Source organism: Ptychodera flava, chromosome 9 (assembly GCF_041260155.1).
Source record: "Ptychodera flava strain L36383 chromosome 9, AS_Pfla_20210202, whole genome shotgun sequence".
NCBI classification, from domain to species: Eukaryota; Metazoa; Hemichordata; class Enteropneusta; family Ptychoderidae; genus Ptychodera; species Ptychodera flava.
The window spans coordinates 28,120,065-28,140,801 of NC_091936.1; the positions used below are offsets into that span (position 1 = coordinate 28,120,065).

At 38.5% G+C, this 20,737-nt stretch overlaps 2 protein-coding genes across 2 annotated transcripts in view; both read right to left on the bottom strand.

The window, feature by feature from the left end:
• The window catches only part of LOC139140564 (protein D2-like), a 178,444-nt gene that overhangs the window by 64,733 nt on the left and 92,974 nt on the right, over positions 1–20,737 (bottom strand). The gene's annotated exons all lie outside the window — the stretch shown is intronic.
• Positions 2,928–8,236, bottom strand: LOC139140559 (uncharacterized). The gene is made up of 5 exons (XM_070709899.1): positions 8,109–8,236; positions 7,721–7,784; positions 5,663–5,929; positions 4,339–4,416; positions 2,928–3,558 (listed from the first exon to the last, which is right to left on the bottom strand). Exons 1-5 carry the CDS (start codon positions 8,199–8,201, stop codon positions 3,074–3,076), a joined length of 987 nt encoding a protein of 328 aa, XP_070566000.1. The 5' UTR covers positions 8,202–8,236; the 3' UTR covers positions 2,928–3,073.

Here is a 20,737-nt window from a genome sequence, read left to right on the forward strand (position 1 = left end):
CCGTACAAGGGTCGGATCCGTCGTGTGTTTTTCCATTGACGCTATCCTCTTCTAGCATCAGCTAAAGACGGAAAACTCCTTGGTTCAGTTTGTGAGGTGGATAAAATCATCGATAGTATTGAAATTTAGATTTTTTTCAATTATTTTGTTCAAGACATGTATATATTTGTCTTACACATCCATGATGAAATCAACACGTTCAAAAAAGTAAGTCCTGGTAACGCTAGCACGCCTTTTCAAAAGAAAAGATTTCATGACATTTGCTACATTGTCTGTGTGTTTTGTCTGCAAAAAACATCAGTGGCTGCGTTTATTTTGTCGCGCGGCACAACAGAGAGTCCACGCTGACTCCGTTTTCGCTGTAAGTACAAATACTACCATATTTTTCAACAAATTGATCAAATGTATAAAACTTACAATAAATATCAAGAAGATCATTATTAAAAACAACGCCATTGTCAGAAAAATATTCCACGGAATTGGCATCCCATGAATGCGTATGTCAGAATTATTACAAATTAGTTCTTGACAAATATCATCCTTACAATCAACTGTGTTGTAATTGTATTGCAGCCATGCTGAAATAATTTCTTTTAGAAAAACGGAATTAATAGGGTCCAAAATGCTAAAGTCAAAACTTTTAAGATTGGCATAATAAATAAGAGGTCCACCAATCTTAGAAAGTATAAAATTATACCATTTACTACAAAAGGCTTCATGTTTTTAAAAAAGTTTCGCAGTCGCCGACATGTCACTTGGCACGGTCACGCCTAGACTCTTGCCAGTCGCTTGTACCGCTTGGTTTCGCGTATATTTGCGTAGCTTCCGGTATTTGCTGGTACAAGAGACTCTCGTGCTTTCGGCACTCGATCTCGCGCCTTCGGCACTCGGCCTCGCGCCTTCGGCGCTCGATCGCCTACGTTGGATTGCCACCGCACTTTAATAAAGTGAATCCGGTCAAAGAAGGCACGAGGGACTGTCGACAGTCTAGGTCACGCCACAAAGTGCATGTGTACACTTGGACGCCAACCAGTAAATAAAACGAAAATAATTGACTTGCTGTACGTAACCATACCTCTTCCTTGGTTATACACAAAATACGAAATCTTAACTGAATGTGCTTTACTAACGTGAAGTTACCGGACAGGTTTTGGTGACGTGCATCATAATCTATGTTTACACGTTTCACTCAAGGGATTTGCTGCATGCAAAACAGCCATTCCTCGTCTGATCGAGCAACGATATTGAGCCTGTTTGATTAAGGTCAATAAAATGCTGCAACGTAGTAGATTGTAAAATATCCAATGACGTTCCAACATAAGTACTTCATCGGTCAAAGACATTAGCTTGAGGACAAAAGTCGATGAAACTATTGACCTAGCTGAGCAGCCTTCAGATTGACGCTACGGGCTGAACACACTCCTTTGTCTTCGAGCGCGCATAAGAATATAGCGCGTGCTTCTACACTGTCTGACCTATAAATCTGTCGCATTCTTTTACATGTTTAGTCGCTACAGCTTTTTGTACACTAAGTATTCAGGATGATTCTGTAGACGTGATAAGCGGGAAGATTTCATCTAAGTGCTTCGCTACCTTCTGCTACCCTTTTCTACCTAAAACATATTTGTATAAAAAATCGAGCCTAATTTTAACAACTACATGCTTCATGGATACTTTGAAAACGTGTTGCCTTTTAACTTACTAATGAATATCATCATACGAACAAATCTTGATCTGGTTGTATCGCAAATGGCCAATAGCAGATGTCCCTCCCTCCCGCTTTCAGAACTTGCTGTCGAAGAACTTGAAGTGTTGAAGTATAGTGTTCGTAAACTTAAACGGGGACGACGCGTCAATTTGATGACGTCAAGGCGTAGGTGGACAGGACGTTTCGCTGTAAAAATGAAAACTGTAAAACGATGATTTAATTACAAGTACTATACATCAACCGCACTACGTTCTCCGGTTAAAAGCCAACCACTGTGCCGTATATTTGTTTGATATTTTTATCAAATGACACAGCAAACTAAACAGAAATGATATATATGACTGGCGGAGACCTCGTAGTGGTCTATCGGCGACAGAGAAAACACTGTATTTTGATATGCTGTCACGATACTTTTTGCAATACATCAATAACGCTCAAAGTATTTTTTGACATAGGTATGTTTAAAACATCGATATTTTAAACTTTTCCGGTCTATGTTCACGCAACTTGCATAGGCATGTCTTAGCCGTGAGAATAATGGTATGCACTGAAGCAGTACATCTGGAAACTTCAGAACAGCCTCACATAGCATGGTAAACATTGTGGACCCGGGAAACACAAACCTGCGGCACCTGGTTCTAGGATAGTGTTTAAGTTGCCTACAACTTGTTGCTTTGTAACCTCCTTAACTGACTGAATTAATTACAATGCAAAAACCATTTAAGTGCATTCTATGTACCTCTCAGTGTAACTCTGCAATAACCACGTCTGTGTTCATAAGCCGAGTCCTGATGTCCTGATGGTCTACACCAGTATATCCGAACATCAACGAAAATCTAATCAGATGTATGAGTATCTCTCTTGACTACTTATTTATCTCTGCAATCACCATCCAAGAATACCACCAGTTTCATTCTTCTATAAGATTTCGACAGGATTCGCTATATCTTTAGCAATATGGTAACTCTAATAGTGTGGAGTCGTCAACAACAAATCTCCTACATGTGTTCAGTACCAAGACTTATTATATTAAGGTGCAACCACTTGAAATCACGAAATATTATAAATAGTACGCATTTCATTAGTTTTAATGGGAGAGTGTGTGATGTATACCTAAATAATAAGTAACAATGGTCAGATTTTTGAAACCCGTTGTGACCGTGCCTTCGGTTATTATCACCCATTCATATAACAGATAAACGAACAAAAACACGTGGTATGCTTCACCGAAGTATTTTATTGGATCTAACAAAATCAATCACAGAAGTGTGGAGATACACAACTGGAGACTTTCAGATTTTGACTACGAGATATAACGACAGACACGTCATAGAAAGGTTTAACAAGTAATCCTAAGCTATCTACTCATTTTGAGCATACTGCGCATGTTAGCTCGTAGCCACTGACGTAAGGGACACAAGGTAGACCACTACCGGCGGAGCAGACATTTTCAACTGGGTAGAGGAAACCTCCAAGGACAGCACTTGAGGTACTGGGCAGAGATTCCCCGGACTTATCGACGCAAACGTATCGCGTGGTCGTCTCTGAGTATTTTGATGACATGAGATAACCGTAGTACTCTCTGGTCCAACCACTGGGACAGTCGTCACGGCCGGGATACAAGATGTAGTTGTTGCGATACTCCTGAAGACACACGGCACAGGGAACATCGTTGTATTGTTTAGAACTCAGAGGACCTGAGCTTCCACGGTATTCAATCGGATAGATTCTGCCACGGTCTGTCTGGAGACCAGTAACAACCACATTACCATCGTATTTGGCAACTTTGGGTAAACATAAATAGTCAGCACCATTCCCTGCTTGGTTATAGTAGGACCCCGCCATTACACCTTCAAAGAGAGATAGAGACATATTGGAGAGTCACTCAAGGACATGACAATTAATCAATCTTTGAAGAGTCTTAGAGAACGCTGCAGTCATATGGTTGTGATTTTTCAAATGGTATACAGATTCACTCCTTTACTGTGTATTAAAGCTAAATATGAAGGTACAGAACTCATGTCAGACCCTGGCATACACCTGCAGATTTAGATACTCGGATACTCTTGTCGGTCTTGAGGAAAGGCATACATAGAAATATATTTTTTACTATAACCCAAACGGGATTCGAACCCCCACACACTCACGGTAACATCGCCTAGCTGCTAGGCTAGAAAGTATTTCGTTTGAATTTGCTATTCAATAGTCAAACTATTTTTAAATTTCTGATAATACAAATTGTTCATGAATTGAATTGAGGTACAAAAATGTTAATTCTCGATGCCAAATAATGATAAGATTTAAGTCAACGTTATCAACAGAACGTATTCTTAAAGCACGTGATGACCAACGATGTTTCGCTCACTGCGGAAAAAAATAATACTTCAATTACTGTCGAATGATCTTCGGCCAACTTCGACATGAAGCATGTATATGAAAAATATATCTGTAAAAGTTTGTAAAAAGAACAAACATTTTTCTTGTGACACGACAAAATATTCAGCTCTTCTGCACGAGCTCACGCTACAAACAAACAGATAGGCCCTGACGACAAAATATTGACAAAGTGAAGATTCACCATAAAGCATCTACAAGCCAAAATAAATTAGACTCTATAAAATATTGCCTACCTTTGTAAACTAATTTTGTAACACCGGGGCAGGAACTGTGACCCCATCGGGTGTAGACCACTCCAGTTCTGTTGGTTTCTACAACGAAAAGAAACAGTGGCTTTGAATTTCGAAGGATATTAACGATGCATGTGATGATAGACATGGGCAATCAATAACCTTACCGAGCGATTGATACACGGGGAGATTTTAACAATTTCACAACATATGTACATCCGTGATAGCAAGTTACATACCTGTTGCTCAGGCGGTATATTGCTATCATATCATATCATATCATATCATATCATATCATATCATATCATATCATATCATATCATATCATATCATATCACATTATATTGGAATTATTCCCCAAAAAGTTATAAAAAGGGGGATTTTACTCAATCAGTGCAATATTGCAAATATAGGACAGTTGTTTTTATGTCTCGATCAATCAGATCGCTGTTTTTGTCCAATATCCGACTTTGTCAATGCTTTTTGCATATGCCCTCGCTTGTAAGTATAAACAAATGCACACGAAACCAAAACACAACTTCAACAGTCTATTTTGTTTTATTCGCATGAGGAAATCCAAGAAAATGCTGAAAATGGTCGAATCGGAATGGAGAAAATTTACGGCAGGGGACGAGGACATAACAGATTTGATCAAACGTCGAATATGGAACATCATACATGTATACGTTCCAGCACAAAGACATGCGGGAACGAGCACAGTCTACGCAGGGCTAGGGGAGAGGATATTTGATCAAATCTTCTTCGGATCCGTGTTCCAACCCACGACATCCTCCAAACTTTTAAGAGCTAGCTCATAATATGCAGGCTGAAGATTTTTTAGCCCGACCTCAAATAGAACACAAGTTTTTATGCCCAACAGAAACAAAAGGAATACAAAACACTCACGAGCAGAAGTATAACAATATCGGAAAAATGAATATCGACAGACACACGGATACCAAGTGCGTTTACACCATCTATTTCCTTCGAATATATGTTCTTGAATAAATTAAGCTGTGTGTCCAACATTATTTTCTTGTAAAATGACCTTTTTAGTATTTGGAATGCTACCTGCTGTAACTTCAGTAAGACATTGCAGGCAAGTTGTTTGTAAATCATAATAAAATGTACAGAGCAATAGAAATTAAAATTCATTTTCAGAAGAATTAGTGTGACAAAATAGTGTTACCTGACTTGCATGAGTAAAATTTGAGGTCCCCATTAACTGTTCTTTTTCACGCCCTAAGGCTTAGATTCTCAAAATGCCACCTGATATCTGCAGTTAAAATGTGCCCGTTTTCTTAGTTTTCAGATTATAGTTTCTCACCGTATTCGCATGCCTTCTGTGCTGTTCCAACATTACAATATTCCCAGCGTACAGATGAATCCATAGTGTAACACCAGGGTCGTGTGGCGCCATCCATGTTACGACAGTAGTTATGATCGCCAACGCCGGCGTTGGGATAATCGTCTGGTGTATATATGTGTTGATGTGGCGACTGAGAGGTCCATGCTTGGCAAGTTCGTCCATTTGATGTCCTTGATACCGTACCTTGATAATCTGAACCATCATCTCGTGTGTAACATTCGTTGCCTTTAAGTAAAAGTGACCAGAACGAAATACAATGGGACGGATATAACAAAGGAACACAGAAACAACGAAGTGCGCGAACAAAAAAAATAATAGTGACGGAGGAGAGTGCCTGTCGTTTGGTATACGGGTCATTTGTGATGTTTATATCAAAGTAATGTAAGTGATAGTCAAGACTTCAGACGTGAACGACAAAATTTTGGACGAACTCTTAAAACCCGGTCCCTTATACTATTTACTATATATGTATTTAAATTGCCATGGCGTACAATTTATTTGATAATCACAATCAGTTCTGTGGAATATTCCTATCTATCTATCTATCTATCCTTGGGCGGAGCGTTTCTACAAGAGGCACGGATGCACGAGGACGGATACGTGGCCACTCAATATATTCAATGCTTTTCTGGCCTACTGCTTGTGCGGGCATATTTTGAAACTCTTGAAGCAGGTAAGGTTGCAATCTTCACCCGATGCAATCTTCACCTATGTATTTCCATACCAATTACTGTGGTGCAGTGTACAGCAGGTTTTTGCAAAGAACTTACATTTAAGACCAATGACAGACGCCTGTGTCCAATTTGCCTTATTTTTGCAAGTGGTATATCACCATGTCTACTCATTGATGCCTGGAGTCGCCATTGTAGTATACATAGAGTAAAGGGCCCCTTCTCTCTATGTAAACGACACTAGCAACTCCAGGCACCTGTGTGTCTACCTACCTTCTTAACTATACATATATATATATATATACAAACGAAGAAACACAGAAACATACATAGATACATAGATACATGGATACATACATACACTGATAAATCATAGATACATAGATACGCAGAAACATAGATAGATAGATAGATAGATAGATAGATAGATAGATAGATAGATAGATAGATAGATAGATAGACAGACAGACAGACAGATAGATAGATAGATAGATAGATAGATAGATAGATAGATAGATAGATAGATAGATAGATAAATACAAACACATACATACATACATACATACATACGTACGTACGTACGTACGTACGTACGTACCTACCTACCTACCTACCTACCTACCTACCTACCTACCTACCTACCTACCTACCTACCTACCTACCTACCTACCTACCTACCTACCTACCTACCTACCTACCTACCTACCTACCTACATACATACCTACCTACATACCTACATACATACATACATACATACATACATACATACATACATACATACATACATACATACATACATACATACATACATACATACATACATACATACATACATTCATACATAGGCCTATTTTTGCTACTGCCCCGTAGCTACATATTTGCCTACGTGTAGCATATTGGAGCTGAAATAGGAGTAACGGACAAAGTAGCATTAATGTAACACACGAATCTTACAAACGTATAGGAACAAATGCTGTCCATTAATACTGAAAAAGTACGGAAAACGAAAATGCTTCGAGACACACATTCAATGCATCCGATGCATACTATAAAATATCAAATGCATATCACCGTTCAAGCTTATCATATCGCAAGCAAACATTTCCGAACTATATTTGGCGCAGGTGCCTTTGTCCGAACCGTTAACTGCGATGTAAGGTGAAATTTGCACTGTGTAGAAGGGAAGTTATCATCAAACCAAGTTCGTAATTCATCCAGTGATTTCTGATGTTGTTAGGTTTGCATGCTGTATTTAATGTTTCGGACTCTATGCACGGCATATTTTGTCTTCAAATATTCATGTACAAGTATGCTTTTCGGATCTATTCAACTATAGTTACATACCGTCCTTTGGGTTCGGCTCGTAACGTTCAGCTGTCAACATCCCCACTAAATCCTCTTCATTTGACTTGCAAGAAATTAAATAAAAGTGACAATGATAGCGACGGCCCTGATCGGTTGTCAATGCCAGACTTGTATTGGTGCCTCCAGCTCAGTTGGCAAGGAAACGAGTTACAATAGTCGATATGTTACCCAGTGAACAAATATATGCAGATCCGAAACTAGTTCCCCGGATAAGATACGACAGAGATTTTGGAAAAACATGTACATTTTTCCTTTTACATTAAAACTGATATCGGATATTCTTGTAAATGCAATATGATATCTGTACTTTCACGAAATAAAACTAATAAGACTGTTTTCCACGGTAACACATTTTAGCAATACTTACATCAGCATCATCGCTATTTCTGTCGATGTCTTCACAGTGTCCGAGGACAAAGCAAAGGAAAATCACCCAAGGTAGAGTTGAACGTAGCTGCATGTTTGGTACTTCTCTCGTTGAGAACGTTTCGGAAAAAGTTAACTGAAAAGAAAAAATTACACGTATTTATTCTCTTCAGAAGCATCGCTCTTGGGGAAATATTAACGACAACGTGTGGTCACATGAGACGCATTGACCAATTGGAAACCTGAAGGTGCATCTATTTTCGAATCTTATTGCAGCGATATTTGACAGGGATAAATTGCACTGATAAGCACGTCTGTGATCTTTAATTACATTGTATGACTCCTTACTATTTTTAACTTTAATTCTAGGACCACCGACGGGGAAAAGTTAATTGATTATGTGTCGGTAATGTTTGCGCGTGAATATTTTATGCATCATTGCTGTGACCGATTTCGCAATGATATTTGCAGAATTTATTTTGATATTTTACTTTTTTCCAGTTGCCGACCTAATCAGACCAACCTACGTAATTTTAACAGTTCCCCAAGGCTTACAACCACTGGGTGGAGGGACCGTGTCACAACATACCTACCGAGTGTAATCGTCCGCTTTTGGCCCAAAGTATATGAACAAAAGACAACTCAGAAGCAAAAAAATATCCTCGTTGGATCATTTTTGATTCACTTATACGATTCCAATTTTCTAAGCTGCCTATCAGAACAAATCTCCGTTAAATTAAAGCAACCAAATTCTATCTTCGCTATGCAGCAAATGTGTCATGGTTTTGTAAGTGTACAATAACTTGAATTATATTATATCAGTGCAACTGTACCATGGATACATTGTTATGATTGGATGAGAAACAGTTTTAATTTATACAATCCATGGACAAATAAACCATAAAGCACTGTTATCGTTGGCCATAGGATATGAATATATAAGTTTCAAGCATAAACAAATAGAGGTGGCAGGATTTAGATACCATAGAAATGTTGAGGTAAAATATAATAAATATAGCAATATGTACACATTTATTTCATTTTTTGCATCAATTAATTAAAGAATTTTGCGCGATCTACAAATTGTGTTCTGTTCTTTGTGCGCCCCTTTTCTGTCGTCTGCAATGTAGACATTGCCGAGTATGCTGCACAAGAATTAACTGAGGCGGATTTCCTTCAAGAAACTGAGGAATTCTTCCAGCCCAGGCCACACGATTTGGAAACTTTACCGAAGATGACCTCGGCAGTATTGAGTTACTGAAAGATGAGAAAGCGACTACAAAGCAGACAACATGGGGCGTAAAACTTCTGAGAGGCGAGTCGATGGATCAGAGTTCAATATCGGTCAACCTGTTTACAAACAAACGATTACGGTTTTTTACATTTTTACATGACCTCATGTCACTAATCAGTTTCTTTGATTTCCATTTTTCTAGAATGGCTGATCGAGAAAGACGAAAACCCGGAGTTCGAAAATCTCTCGCTCGATAAAATGGCTGTTATTTTGAGGCGTTTTATACCGAGGCAAGAAGCAAGACCCGGGAACGGTACTCAAAATCAAGCCTGACGGGAATCCGTGTTGCAATCAACCGCCGTCTGAATTCTCTGCCGTACCATCGTAATATAAATATCATATGCGATCGAGAATTTAAAGATGCCAACAACAGCTTTGTAGCTCTGTGCAAGCAGCTCAAGACGGATGGAATTGATGCAATACAAGATAAAACTCCGATATCAACGTACGACTTGAGAAAGTTAGCTTCCAGTAGCGTTTTGTCCAGCAGCGACCCCTTGTCATTGAGTCGGAAAGTATGGTTCGACCTGACGTTTCATTTTGGACGCAGGGGCCGAGAGGAATTCAGAAAAATCTAGTTACCGCGTAAGGGAGAGCTATGATGGAATTGAATATGTAGAATTTACCTACTCCGATAAAACGAAAGATCACCCGGACGATGATTTTGACACTCAAGCAAATATGTTCGATCGCTACCGGCGGCGAAAATTATCCCGTCGCGGTATTTGCAAAGTATCCGGTTAAGGCAACATTTTACAAGTGGTATAGCCACAAACTGATGACGTCAAATCGCCGTACACAATACACAGTGCCATAATTACAAGGCGTCTGTGTTATGTGGACGGCTATTTGACGTCATCAGTTTGTGGCTATACCTCTTGTAAAGTGTTGCCTATGGTACTGTAATTTACCACTTGGCGAAAATAAATTGGGCTTCATGATGAGAGCCTATAAACCTGTCGTATACTCTTACGTGTTTTGTTGCTACAGCTTTTTGTACACTAAGTAATTTTGAATAAGTGATAAGGAGGAACATTTAGTCTAGTGTTTTGCTACCTTCCGCTACTCTTTGCTACCTAAAACATATTTGTATAAAAAATCGAGCCTAATTTTGAGCACTACATGCTTCATGGATACCTTTGAGAACACGTTGCGTTTTAACTTACTGATGAATATCATCATACGATCAAATCTTGATCTGGTTGTATCGCAAATGGCCACTAGCAGATCTCCCTCCCTTCTCCCTATACTAGTAGACCCCTTTCTCTGTCAGAACTTGCTGTCGAAGAACTTGAAGTGTTGATTCAGAAGTATAGTGTTCGTAAACTTTCACGACGCGTCAATTTGATGACGTCAAGGCGTGAATGGACAGGACGTTAAGCAGTAAAAATGAAAATTATAAAACGATGGTTTATTTACAAGTACTACTATACATCAACCGGACTATGTTCTCCTGTTAAAAGTCAACCGACTGAGCCGTATATTTGTTCGATATTTTTATCAAATAACACAGCAAACTGAACAGAAATGATATATATTACTGGCGGAAACCTTGCAGTGGTCTATCGGTAAAAGAGAAAAACTATATTTTGATATGCTGTCACGATACTTTTTGCAATACATCAATAACGCACAAAGTATTTTTGATGTATGTATGTTTTAAACATCGATAGTTAAAACTTTTCCGGTCCATGTTCACGCGAATTGCATAGGCATGTCAAAACCGTGAGAATAATGGTATGGACTGAAACATTACACCTAGAAACTTCAGAACAGTCTCACATGGCATGGTAAACATTGTGGACCTAGGGAACACAAAGCTGGGGCACCTGCTTCTATGTAAGTGTTTTAGTTGCCTACAACTTGTTGCTTTGTAACCTTCTTAACTGGCAGATTTAATTACAATGCACCAACTCCACCTGTCAGTGCATGGACAGTAAAGACAGTAGAGTTTCTCTACTGTCTATGCTCAGTGTAACTCTTCAGTGACCACGTCTGTGTTCATAAGCCAAGTTCTGATGTACTGATGGTCTACACCAGTATCTGAACATGAACGAAAATTTAATCACATGAGTATCTCTCTTGACTATTTATCCATCTCTGCAATCGCCATCCGAGAATTCTACCAGTTTCATTGCTATATAATAATTAGGGAGGATAAACCAATTTACAACAAAACTCCTACATGTGTTCAGTACCATGACTTATCGTATTACTTATTAAGGTGAAACCACTTGAACTCACGAAATATAATACATAAAATAAATTTCATTAGTTTGAATGGTCAGGTTTTTGAAGACCAATCGTAACCATGCCTTCCGTTATTAAGCTTATACAAACACAAACAAACAAAAGCGTGAGGTATGCTTCATCGAAGTATTTATTGGAGCTAATAAAATCAGAAATGTCGAGATACACATCTGTGGACATCAGATTTTGACTACCAGATATAACGAGAGTTGGGTCATAGAAGGATTTGACAAGTAATCCTTAGATATCAACTTATTTTGAGCATATTGCGCATGTCAGCTCGTAACCATTGACGTAAGGGGCACAAGGTAGACCACTACCGGCGTTGCATACATTTTCAACTGGGTAGAGGAAACCTCCAAGGACAGCACTTGAGGTACTGGCCAAAGTTCCTCCGGACCTATCGACGCAAACATATCGACTGGTCGCCTCTGTGTACTTTGATGACATGAGATAACCGTAGTACTCACTGGTCCAGCCACTGGGACAATCGTCACGTCCGGGTTACAAGATGTAGTTGTTGCGATACTCCTGCAGACACACGGCACAGGGAACATCGTTGTATCGTTTAGAACTTAGAGGACCTGAGCTTCCATTCAATCGGATAGATTCTGCCACGGTCTGTCTGGAGACCATTAACAACCACATTACCATCGTATTTGGCAACTTCGGGTAAACATAAATAGTCAGCACCATTCCCTGCCTGGTTATAGTAGGAACCCGCCATTATACCTTTAAAGAGAGATAGAGACATATTGGAGAGTCACTCAAGGACATGACAATGAATTAGTCTTTGAAGTGTCTTAGAGAGCGTTGCAGTCATATGGTTGTGATTTTTCAAATGGTATACAGATTCACTCCTTTACTGTGTATTAAAGCTAAATATGAAGGCACAGAACTCATGTCAGACCCTGGCATACAGCTGTATATTTAGATACTCGGATACTCTTGTCGGTCTTGAGGAAACGCTTACAAAGAAAGTATTTCGTTTGAATTTGCTATTCAATAGTCAAACTAGTTTTACACTTCTTATAGTACAGATTGTTGATGAATTGAGATACAAAAATGTTAACTCTCGATGCCAAATAATGATAATATTCTAACGTTATCAATAAAACGTATTCTTTAAGCAGTTGATGACCCAAATTTGATTAAAATCAGATGTAGAGTGCAGCGACATCTATACTTACGCTGCCGCCTCTCACTACAAGGCGACAGCAAGAGAATACCGCATAAGTATTTAAACGTCTCCGTATTCCACATCTGAATTTATTCAGATTGGTGATGACCCACGATGTTTCGCTAAATGCAGAAAAAAATTATACTTCAATTATTGTCGAATGATCGCTTGCACAACTTCGACAGGAAGCATGTATATAAAAAATACATCTGTAAAAGTTTTTTAACAAGACCACACATTTCTCTTGTGACACGACAAAATATTCAGTCCTTCTGCACGAGCACACGCTACAAACAAACAGACAGACCCTGACGACAATATTGACAAAGTGAGAAAGCATTCCAAAGCTAAAATAAATCAGACGCTATAAAATATTGCTTACCTTTGTAAATCAATTTTGTGACACCGGGACAGGAACTGTGACCCCAACGGGTGTACACCACTCCGGTTCTGTTGATGTCTACAACGAAAGAAATAATGGCTATGAATGACAGAGGATGTCAACGTTGATGATTGACATAGACAATCAATAACCTCACCAAGCGATTGATACACGGGGAGATTTTAACCATTTCATAACATATGTACATCCGTGATAGCAAGTTACATGCCTATTGCTGGAGCGACATATTGCTATCATATCATGTCATATCATATCGTATTGGAATTATTGCCGAAATGTTATAAACATGGGGCCCGGGGGCACCGACGTCCTTTGTACCTCCTTACTGTTTATTAATTGCCATAAATGTGAAATTTGGCAAAAAGTCAAATTGTTTTGACATAAATGAAAGTTATTTGAACTGGTAGGTTACCGCTCCAGCATAAGTTCAAGTGTGGATTCTAAGTATCAACAACCTTGATATGAACCATTGACTAAAAAACATTTGCTTGTTACACTCACCACACTTGTACTTAGTATTTGGAGTGTACACCTATCTACAATACAATGATAAAAAGTTTGGACTCTGTAGGTCAACAGTGCATCTTTAATGTATGAGACTAAATAAGCTTACCCCTCAAGTATGTATAGGCCAAAAACAATATTTAATTTTGAATTATGTAGTGCAGGGAAGCATACATATGGTGAAAAGCAAACTAAATATAAAAACTGAATATACAATTATATGGAAATGTTGTTTTACAGTCATGAGTATCTGGTGTGTGCCGAGAGACAAATATTAAAATTGGACAGTATCATCCTGACCACAGTTTGTCTGACTGGTTGTTTCCTTCTGATTTTCTGACACGGTTATAGGTACAAATATTATGCTATTCACGATAGTTATACAACATAGCTTGCATTTTGTTCACAGTAGAACTGAGTTTTACATGTAAGATAACTTTCTCGTAAACTGTAAATTCTGGCTTCTGGCAGCTCAAACGTCGCAATACTACATTTTTGATATGATATGGAGTGATTTGCACACATGCAGTGACAGTCGATATATTCATAGTATGAGAGTCTACTGTACATTAAAGCATAGTGATGTTGACAACTACATGCATGCCAGTGCACGATTTCAAAGTAGCCAGGAGGAAATTCTAATGGTCTTTTAGTGGAAATATAGGTATTAAACGACAGTGAAACAAACAACATTAGTTATCGTGACCTTGCTAAAGTGCAATCTCGGATCATGTATGATCTGATGATCATGCCAAATTACCATGTCGGATTATGCCGTGATTCTGAAGTGCGCGTACTTCCTTAGTAAATCGGTCAACATAAAACTTTAAAAGCACACACTTTAGCGATCGAAGTCAAAAATGATGTCAAAATCAATGCACAACTGTCGAAATTACCCAAAATAAGCAACAGAAAACTAAAAGTTATCGCTGTGTCGAAAGGACAGTACATCAACATAAAAAGACGCTAGTTTGTTATGACATGGAGGCCGGAGGTAGAAGGACAGAGCATTCCCTCGCTCTCACCCAGCTATTAGTACGGGCCGCCAGTGGGATTGCCTCGCTATTAAGGATGTACGATCGGAAAAAGTAAAAGTAATGTCAATTTTTTCAAATGGGGATTTTTGAATACCTACATATGTGAATAGTCCAAAACTGGGAAAAAAGATGGGGTCACCGCGCTTGTTTTTTTACAAAATGACTTTAAAAATTCACGGTTTTTCACAAAATCACTAAAAATCAATAAAACAGGTCATCATTTTCATATTTATATCATGATTGCATTTTTCACGTTTACATTGTAAAAGAATAAAGAAATTATAAACCTAAGCTACTTTGAAGATTTTACTTACATTAACATTGAGTGAGAAAGTCATGATATTTATTTTTTAACCAAAATTGCAACAAATATGCCCAAAATTTTAGGAATGGGAGAGGGTAATTTATTGATTATTGATAGTTTCTACTAATGTCAATTTTCTCAAACTTTGCTAAATAATAGCTCTTTTTGTGAATTTTTCGAAACCACATTTTGTTTAGTAGGTCACCGAACTCGATTTTTCACAATTTTGCAAAATCTAACTAGGATTTACAGGTTCTGGCGATAAACCATACTCTCCCGGGTTCGTCGCGCGAGGGCGCTATTCAAATGCTGCTGACCTGCAGTAGCACCTGCAGTCCTTGTCCAGGCACGGTCATGATTAACGATTTAAGCCTACCTGTAAACTTAAATGAGAGGGAAATGACAGAACAAAGCAAAGACGTCTAGGTTCTACTTTTTAGAGTCTATACATTAATACAGCATACAAAAAATCACGTAATATTTATTGCCATGACGCTTATCGGTGGGGATAAGGTTGACTTCGCTGCAGGTTAAATTGTCACACACTACGTGGAGCCAGGAGCCGAGGCCGTGAACTTCGCGTTTCCCCAATACACGATGACAATCGTCAAGGCAAACCTGCAACTGAAACAAGTGTCAAGATTTTCGGCTAGTACACTCAAATCGACAATGCGACGGCCATTCTTCCATTCTCCGTTAGGTCTACTAGCGACACTATCATTGGGATTATAACCGCGACCTCCTCTTGTATAGCGAATCAGACGTCACACTTCTGAATACGCTGTACAGGCTACGGTCATGTTGCATTTTTTTTATCTCTTTGCTGAATTCTCGTACCTTCCAGCGTGTTTTGAGGGCACGCTGAACATTTTCTCAGCGTGATTTTCCTTTCCCTGCAGGCGACATTTTGTACATCGCAAAAACGTTCGGAACGTCACTATGCGCGCGTGGTTACTATGGATACATTTCTGCGCGGAAATCGGCGCAGTACGCTTATATTTTTCCGATCGTACATCCTCAAAAGCAATGGATTCGCCGGTGCTGGGGAGTACCGAGTACGGAGGCCATCATTCTTCAGTCTATCGAAGGAGCGTTTCGTGCCAAAAAATACATGACAGCAATCAAATATACGCTAAAACCTTTAAAACGTCAAAATTCGCAACTGACGGAGAAACATGATGGCGTCGGTTTGATTTTTCAAAGTCCTTGAAAAACAACGCTAACTTGTTATGTGCGCATGCGCATATTAAGGGGAGACCCATTTTTATTTCGGGGGGGGGGTATGCAGGAAGTGGGTATGGGAACATTTTTTTTGTTAGAGAGACAGCATTTTTTTTATTTCTACAGTCAGACCTGCATCAATTTTTTTTTCAAATGGAGTAGCAGTGCAATTTTTCAAATTTAAGCCAGTGTTTCACATATCACAGGATGTTTTTATTTATTCATTTTACATTCCAACAAATGACAAACAAAATGGAAAGCCTATTATATATACAACTTTAAATTATAGAACACTTTTTTGGCAAATCAACTGTGATCAGTTCTATACCTGCTTTTCTTTAAAACAGTCAATACCTTTTAAGTTCTCAGGGGAGATGTTATCTTTTGTGGCCAGAGAAACAAGGCTCACACATTGTATTTCATTATATTTGTTGTTCCTCAATTTTCATTGTCAACTTGTAATCTTTCAAACATATTTATATTGAGAGAATAATGTATTGGTTTTAACACTAGTTTATTGACTCCTATCTTGTGTTTTAAATTTTCACGATTTACAGAAGTCAAATAGTCCCATCTAGATATTGCCTATACCATTGAGATATTGCAACAGAAATCCTGAAACATGATTTCTTGGGTCAGAAAAAGGAAGGAAAACATCGAGTGCACCGAGGTGTAAAGTAGTGAATGCTTATATCATAAGTGCTGGAAAAAAAAACACATAAGAATTACTTGTGGTAAAAACATTTGCGTGCCTTTGGCAGCATGCCAGCAAAGAATACATGAGAATGAAGTTTCCAAAATTTTGCTCATTTCAACAGCATTGTGACAATTCCTTTTTTATTTCTGTCTGTTATGAGAATATTTTTTTCTCAAGCCATTACAGCTTAATTTTTTTCTTTTATTTCACCTGGTGACAATTTTTTTCCTCGAAATCCTCCATACCCCCCCAGAAATCAAGTGGTTCTCCCCTAAGTTTTTAGTATCTTGAATGCTACCTGCTGTAACTTCAGTAAGAGCTTATTGGTAAATTGTCTCTAAATCATAATAAAATGCACGGTGCAATAAACACGATTGGAACTAATTTGGGATAATTGGATTTTCATATTTATCAAATTTCTCAAAAGTGTTAGGTGCCGTATAGCTTAATGTTGCAATATTGCAAATTACTCATAAAAACAAGTGTGTAATGTAAAAAAAAAACAGTTAAGATTACATTTGTAGTTTAAATCGACATTACTTTACTATCCAATTATCCCAAATAGAAATTGAAATTCATTTTCAGAAGAATTAGTGTGACAAAATAGTGTTACATGACTTGCATGAGTAAAATTTGAGGTACCCATTAACTGCCCTAAGGCTTAGATTCTCCAAAATCCACCTGGTATCTGCAGTTAAAATGTGCCCGTTTTCTTGTTTTAAGATAACAGTTTCTCACCGTATTCACAGGCCTTCTGTGCTGTTCCTACATTACAATATTCCTTGCGCACAGATGAATCCATAGTGTAGCACCAGGGTCGTTTAGCGCCATCCGTGTTACGACAGTAGTTATGATCGCCAAGGCCGGCGTTGGGATAATCGTATGGTGTATATATGTGTTGATGTGGCGACTGAGAGGTCCATGCTTGGCAAGTTCGTCCATTCGATGTCCTTGCTACCGTACCTCGATAATCTGAACCATCGCCTCGTGTGTAGCATTCGTTGCCTTCATGTAAAAGTGACAAGAACAGAACACAGTGTTGATGCGGAAATACCAAAGGTACACAATGAAGCTCGCGAACGACAAAGTTGGCAAAGCCTACTGATGAAACAAATACAGTTAGTCAAAGCAGGATATAGTGATTGAAGAAAGTATCTGTCTTTTGGCATAAGCTTACCTGCCATCAATTTGATTAAAATCAGATGTAGAGTAAGGCGACGTCTTTGGTTACGCGGTATGCGACAACAAGAGAATACCGCGCAAGTAAAGACGTCGCTGTACTCTACATCTGATTTTAATCAGATCGACCTGCCATTTGCAATGTTTGACGTAGGGTTTTCGGATTACTGATTGGTATGATTGCGATTATTTTCATATCCAAGTAAGTGGAAGTCAAGACTAAACGACGTGAACGAGAAAAAATGTGGATGAAATATCAAAGCCTGTTTCCTTATAATATGTACTACATGTGAATGCTAATTTCCATGGCGTACACCTGCTTTGGGTAACCACAGTTATTTATGGAGTATGTCCCTCTCGGCCGGAGAGTTTCTTCAAGAGGCGTGGGTACACCTTTAAGTTAGAATGCACCTCGGGTGATAGATATTCGGACTCTCAAACTTTATCATTTCTTTTATGATCTACAACTTGTGGTATTTAATTTAAAGCTCTTGGTGTCAGAAAAGTTTCACCGTCTTAGTTTTTCGAAAATCAAAAATGTTATTTTCCCACACAGAGTTAACGGAGATGGCGGCCATTTTTAATTTCAAATATCGGTAAATCTAAGGTGATTTGTTTTTCTCGTAACGAACTTTATTCTTGATTTTGAAAGAGAATGGTTGAAATATTCCTGATGAAAGTTTGAGCAAAAGTTGAACTCTTTCACTTTCGAGGCGCATACTACCTTAAGGTGTAGAATGCACCTCGAGGACGGATACGCGGCCTCTCAAATATCTACAATTGTTTTCTGGTCTATCGCTTGTGCGAGCCCATTTTGGCACTCTTGGAGTAGGCTACGTAAAGATTTCACCGTCTTAGTTTTTTAAAAATCATTCCTCTATAAGATTAGCCCCCGTCAGGAATGACGGCCATTTCGGTAAAGATCGGATGATTTGTTTCAACAGCTAAATTTGCATTGAAAGAATGGTTGAAAACTCCACTGTGGAAAGTTTGATGAAAATAAATAAAGTTTAAGTCTTTAAATTTCGAGACGAATACTCTTTTGTGAAATTTGTAGTTCTTCGAGCGACAATTCATATATGTAGGTCACAGTGGCAGTTTAGCTTGATGCAAGTAAACTTTCAAAACAGTGTTTAAGGTTCCAAGACAAGAAATTGACCTTTTTAAGCCAACCATTTCCTAGTGGTTAATAAACTCTGAACCCCCGTAAATTATATATTTTCGGAAAGCCTAGATATAGGGAAACATTTTGGTTACCATAGTGTCACTAATGTTTACATAACTATCACATGACAGGTAATTTGCATAACCTTTCAAAAATCTTCGAATATATGTTCTTGAATAAATTAAGCTGTGTGTCCAACATTATTTTCTTGTAAAATAACCTTTTTAGTATTTGGAATGCTGCCTGCTGTAACTTCAGTAAGACATTGCAGGCAAGTTGTTTGTAAATCATAGTAAAATGTACAGAGCAATAGAAATTAAAATTCATTTTCAGAAGAATTAGTGTGACAAAATAGTGTTACCTGACTTGCACGAGTAAAATTTGAGGTCCCCCTTAACTGTTCTCAGGGAACGCGCTTCTTTTTCATGCCCTAAGGCGTAGATTCTCAAAAAGCCATCTGGTATCTGCAGTTAAAATGTGCCCGTTTTCTTAGTTTTCAGATTATAGTTTCTCACCGTATTCGCATGCCTTCTGTACTGTTCCAACATTACAATATTCCCAGCGCACAGATGAATCCATAGTGTAACACCAGGGTCGTGTAGCGCCATCCGTGTTACGACAGTAGTTATGATCGCCAATGCCGGCGTTGGGATAATCGTATGGTGTATATATGTGTTTATGTGGCGACTGAGAGGTCCATGCTTGACAAGTTCGTCCATTTGATGTCCTTGATACCGTACCTCGATAATCTGAACCATCATCTTGTGTGTAGCATTCGTTGCCTTTAAGTAAAAGTGACCAGAACGAAATACAATGTAGGGACGGAAATAAGAAAGGAACACAGAAACAACGAAGTGCGCGAACAACAACAACAACAACAACAACAACAACAACAACAACAACAAAAATAGTGACGGAGGAGAGTGCCTGTCGTTTGGTATACGGGTCATTTGTAATGTTTATATCAAAGTAATATAAGTGATAGTCAAGACTTAAGACGTGAACGACAAAATTTTGGACGAACTCTTAAAAGCCGTTCCCTGATACTATATACTATATATGAATTTAAATTGCCATGGCGTACAACTTATTTGATAATCACAATCAGTTCTGTGGATATCCCTTGGGCGGAGCGTTTCTACAAGAGGTATGGATGCACGGGGACGGATACGTGGCCACTAAATATCTTCAATGTTTTTCTTGCCTACTGCTTGTGCGGGCATATTTTGAAACTCTTGGAGAAGGTAAAGTTGCAATCTTCACCCGATGCAATCTTCACCTATGTATTTCCATACCAATTACTGTGGTGCAGTGTACCGCAGGTTTTGCAAAGAACTTACACTTTATACCGATGACAGACGCCTGTGTCCAATTTGCCTTATTTTTGCAAGTGGTA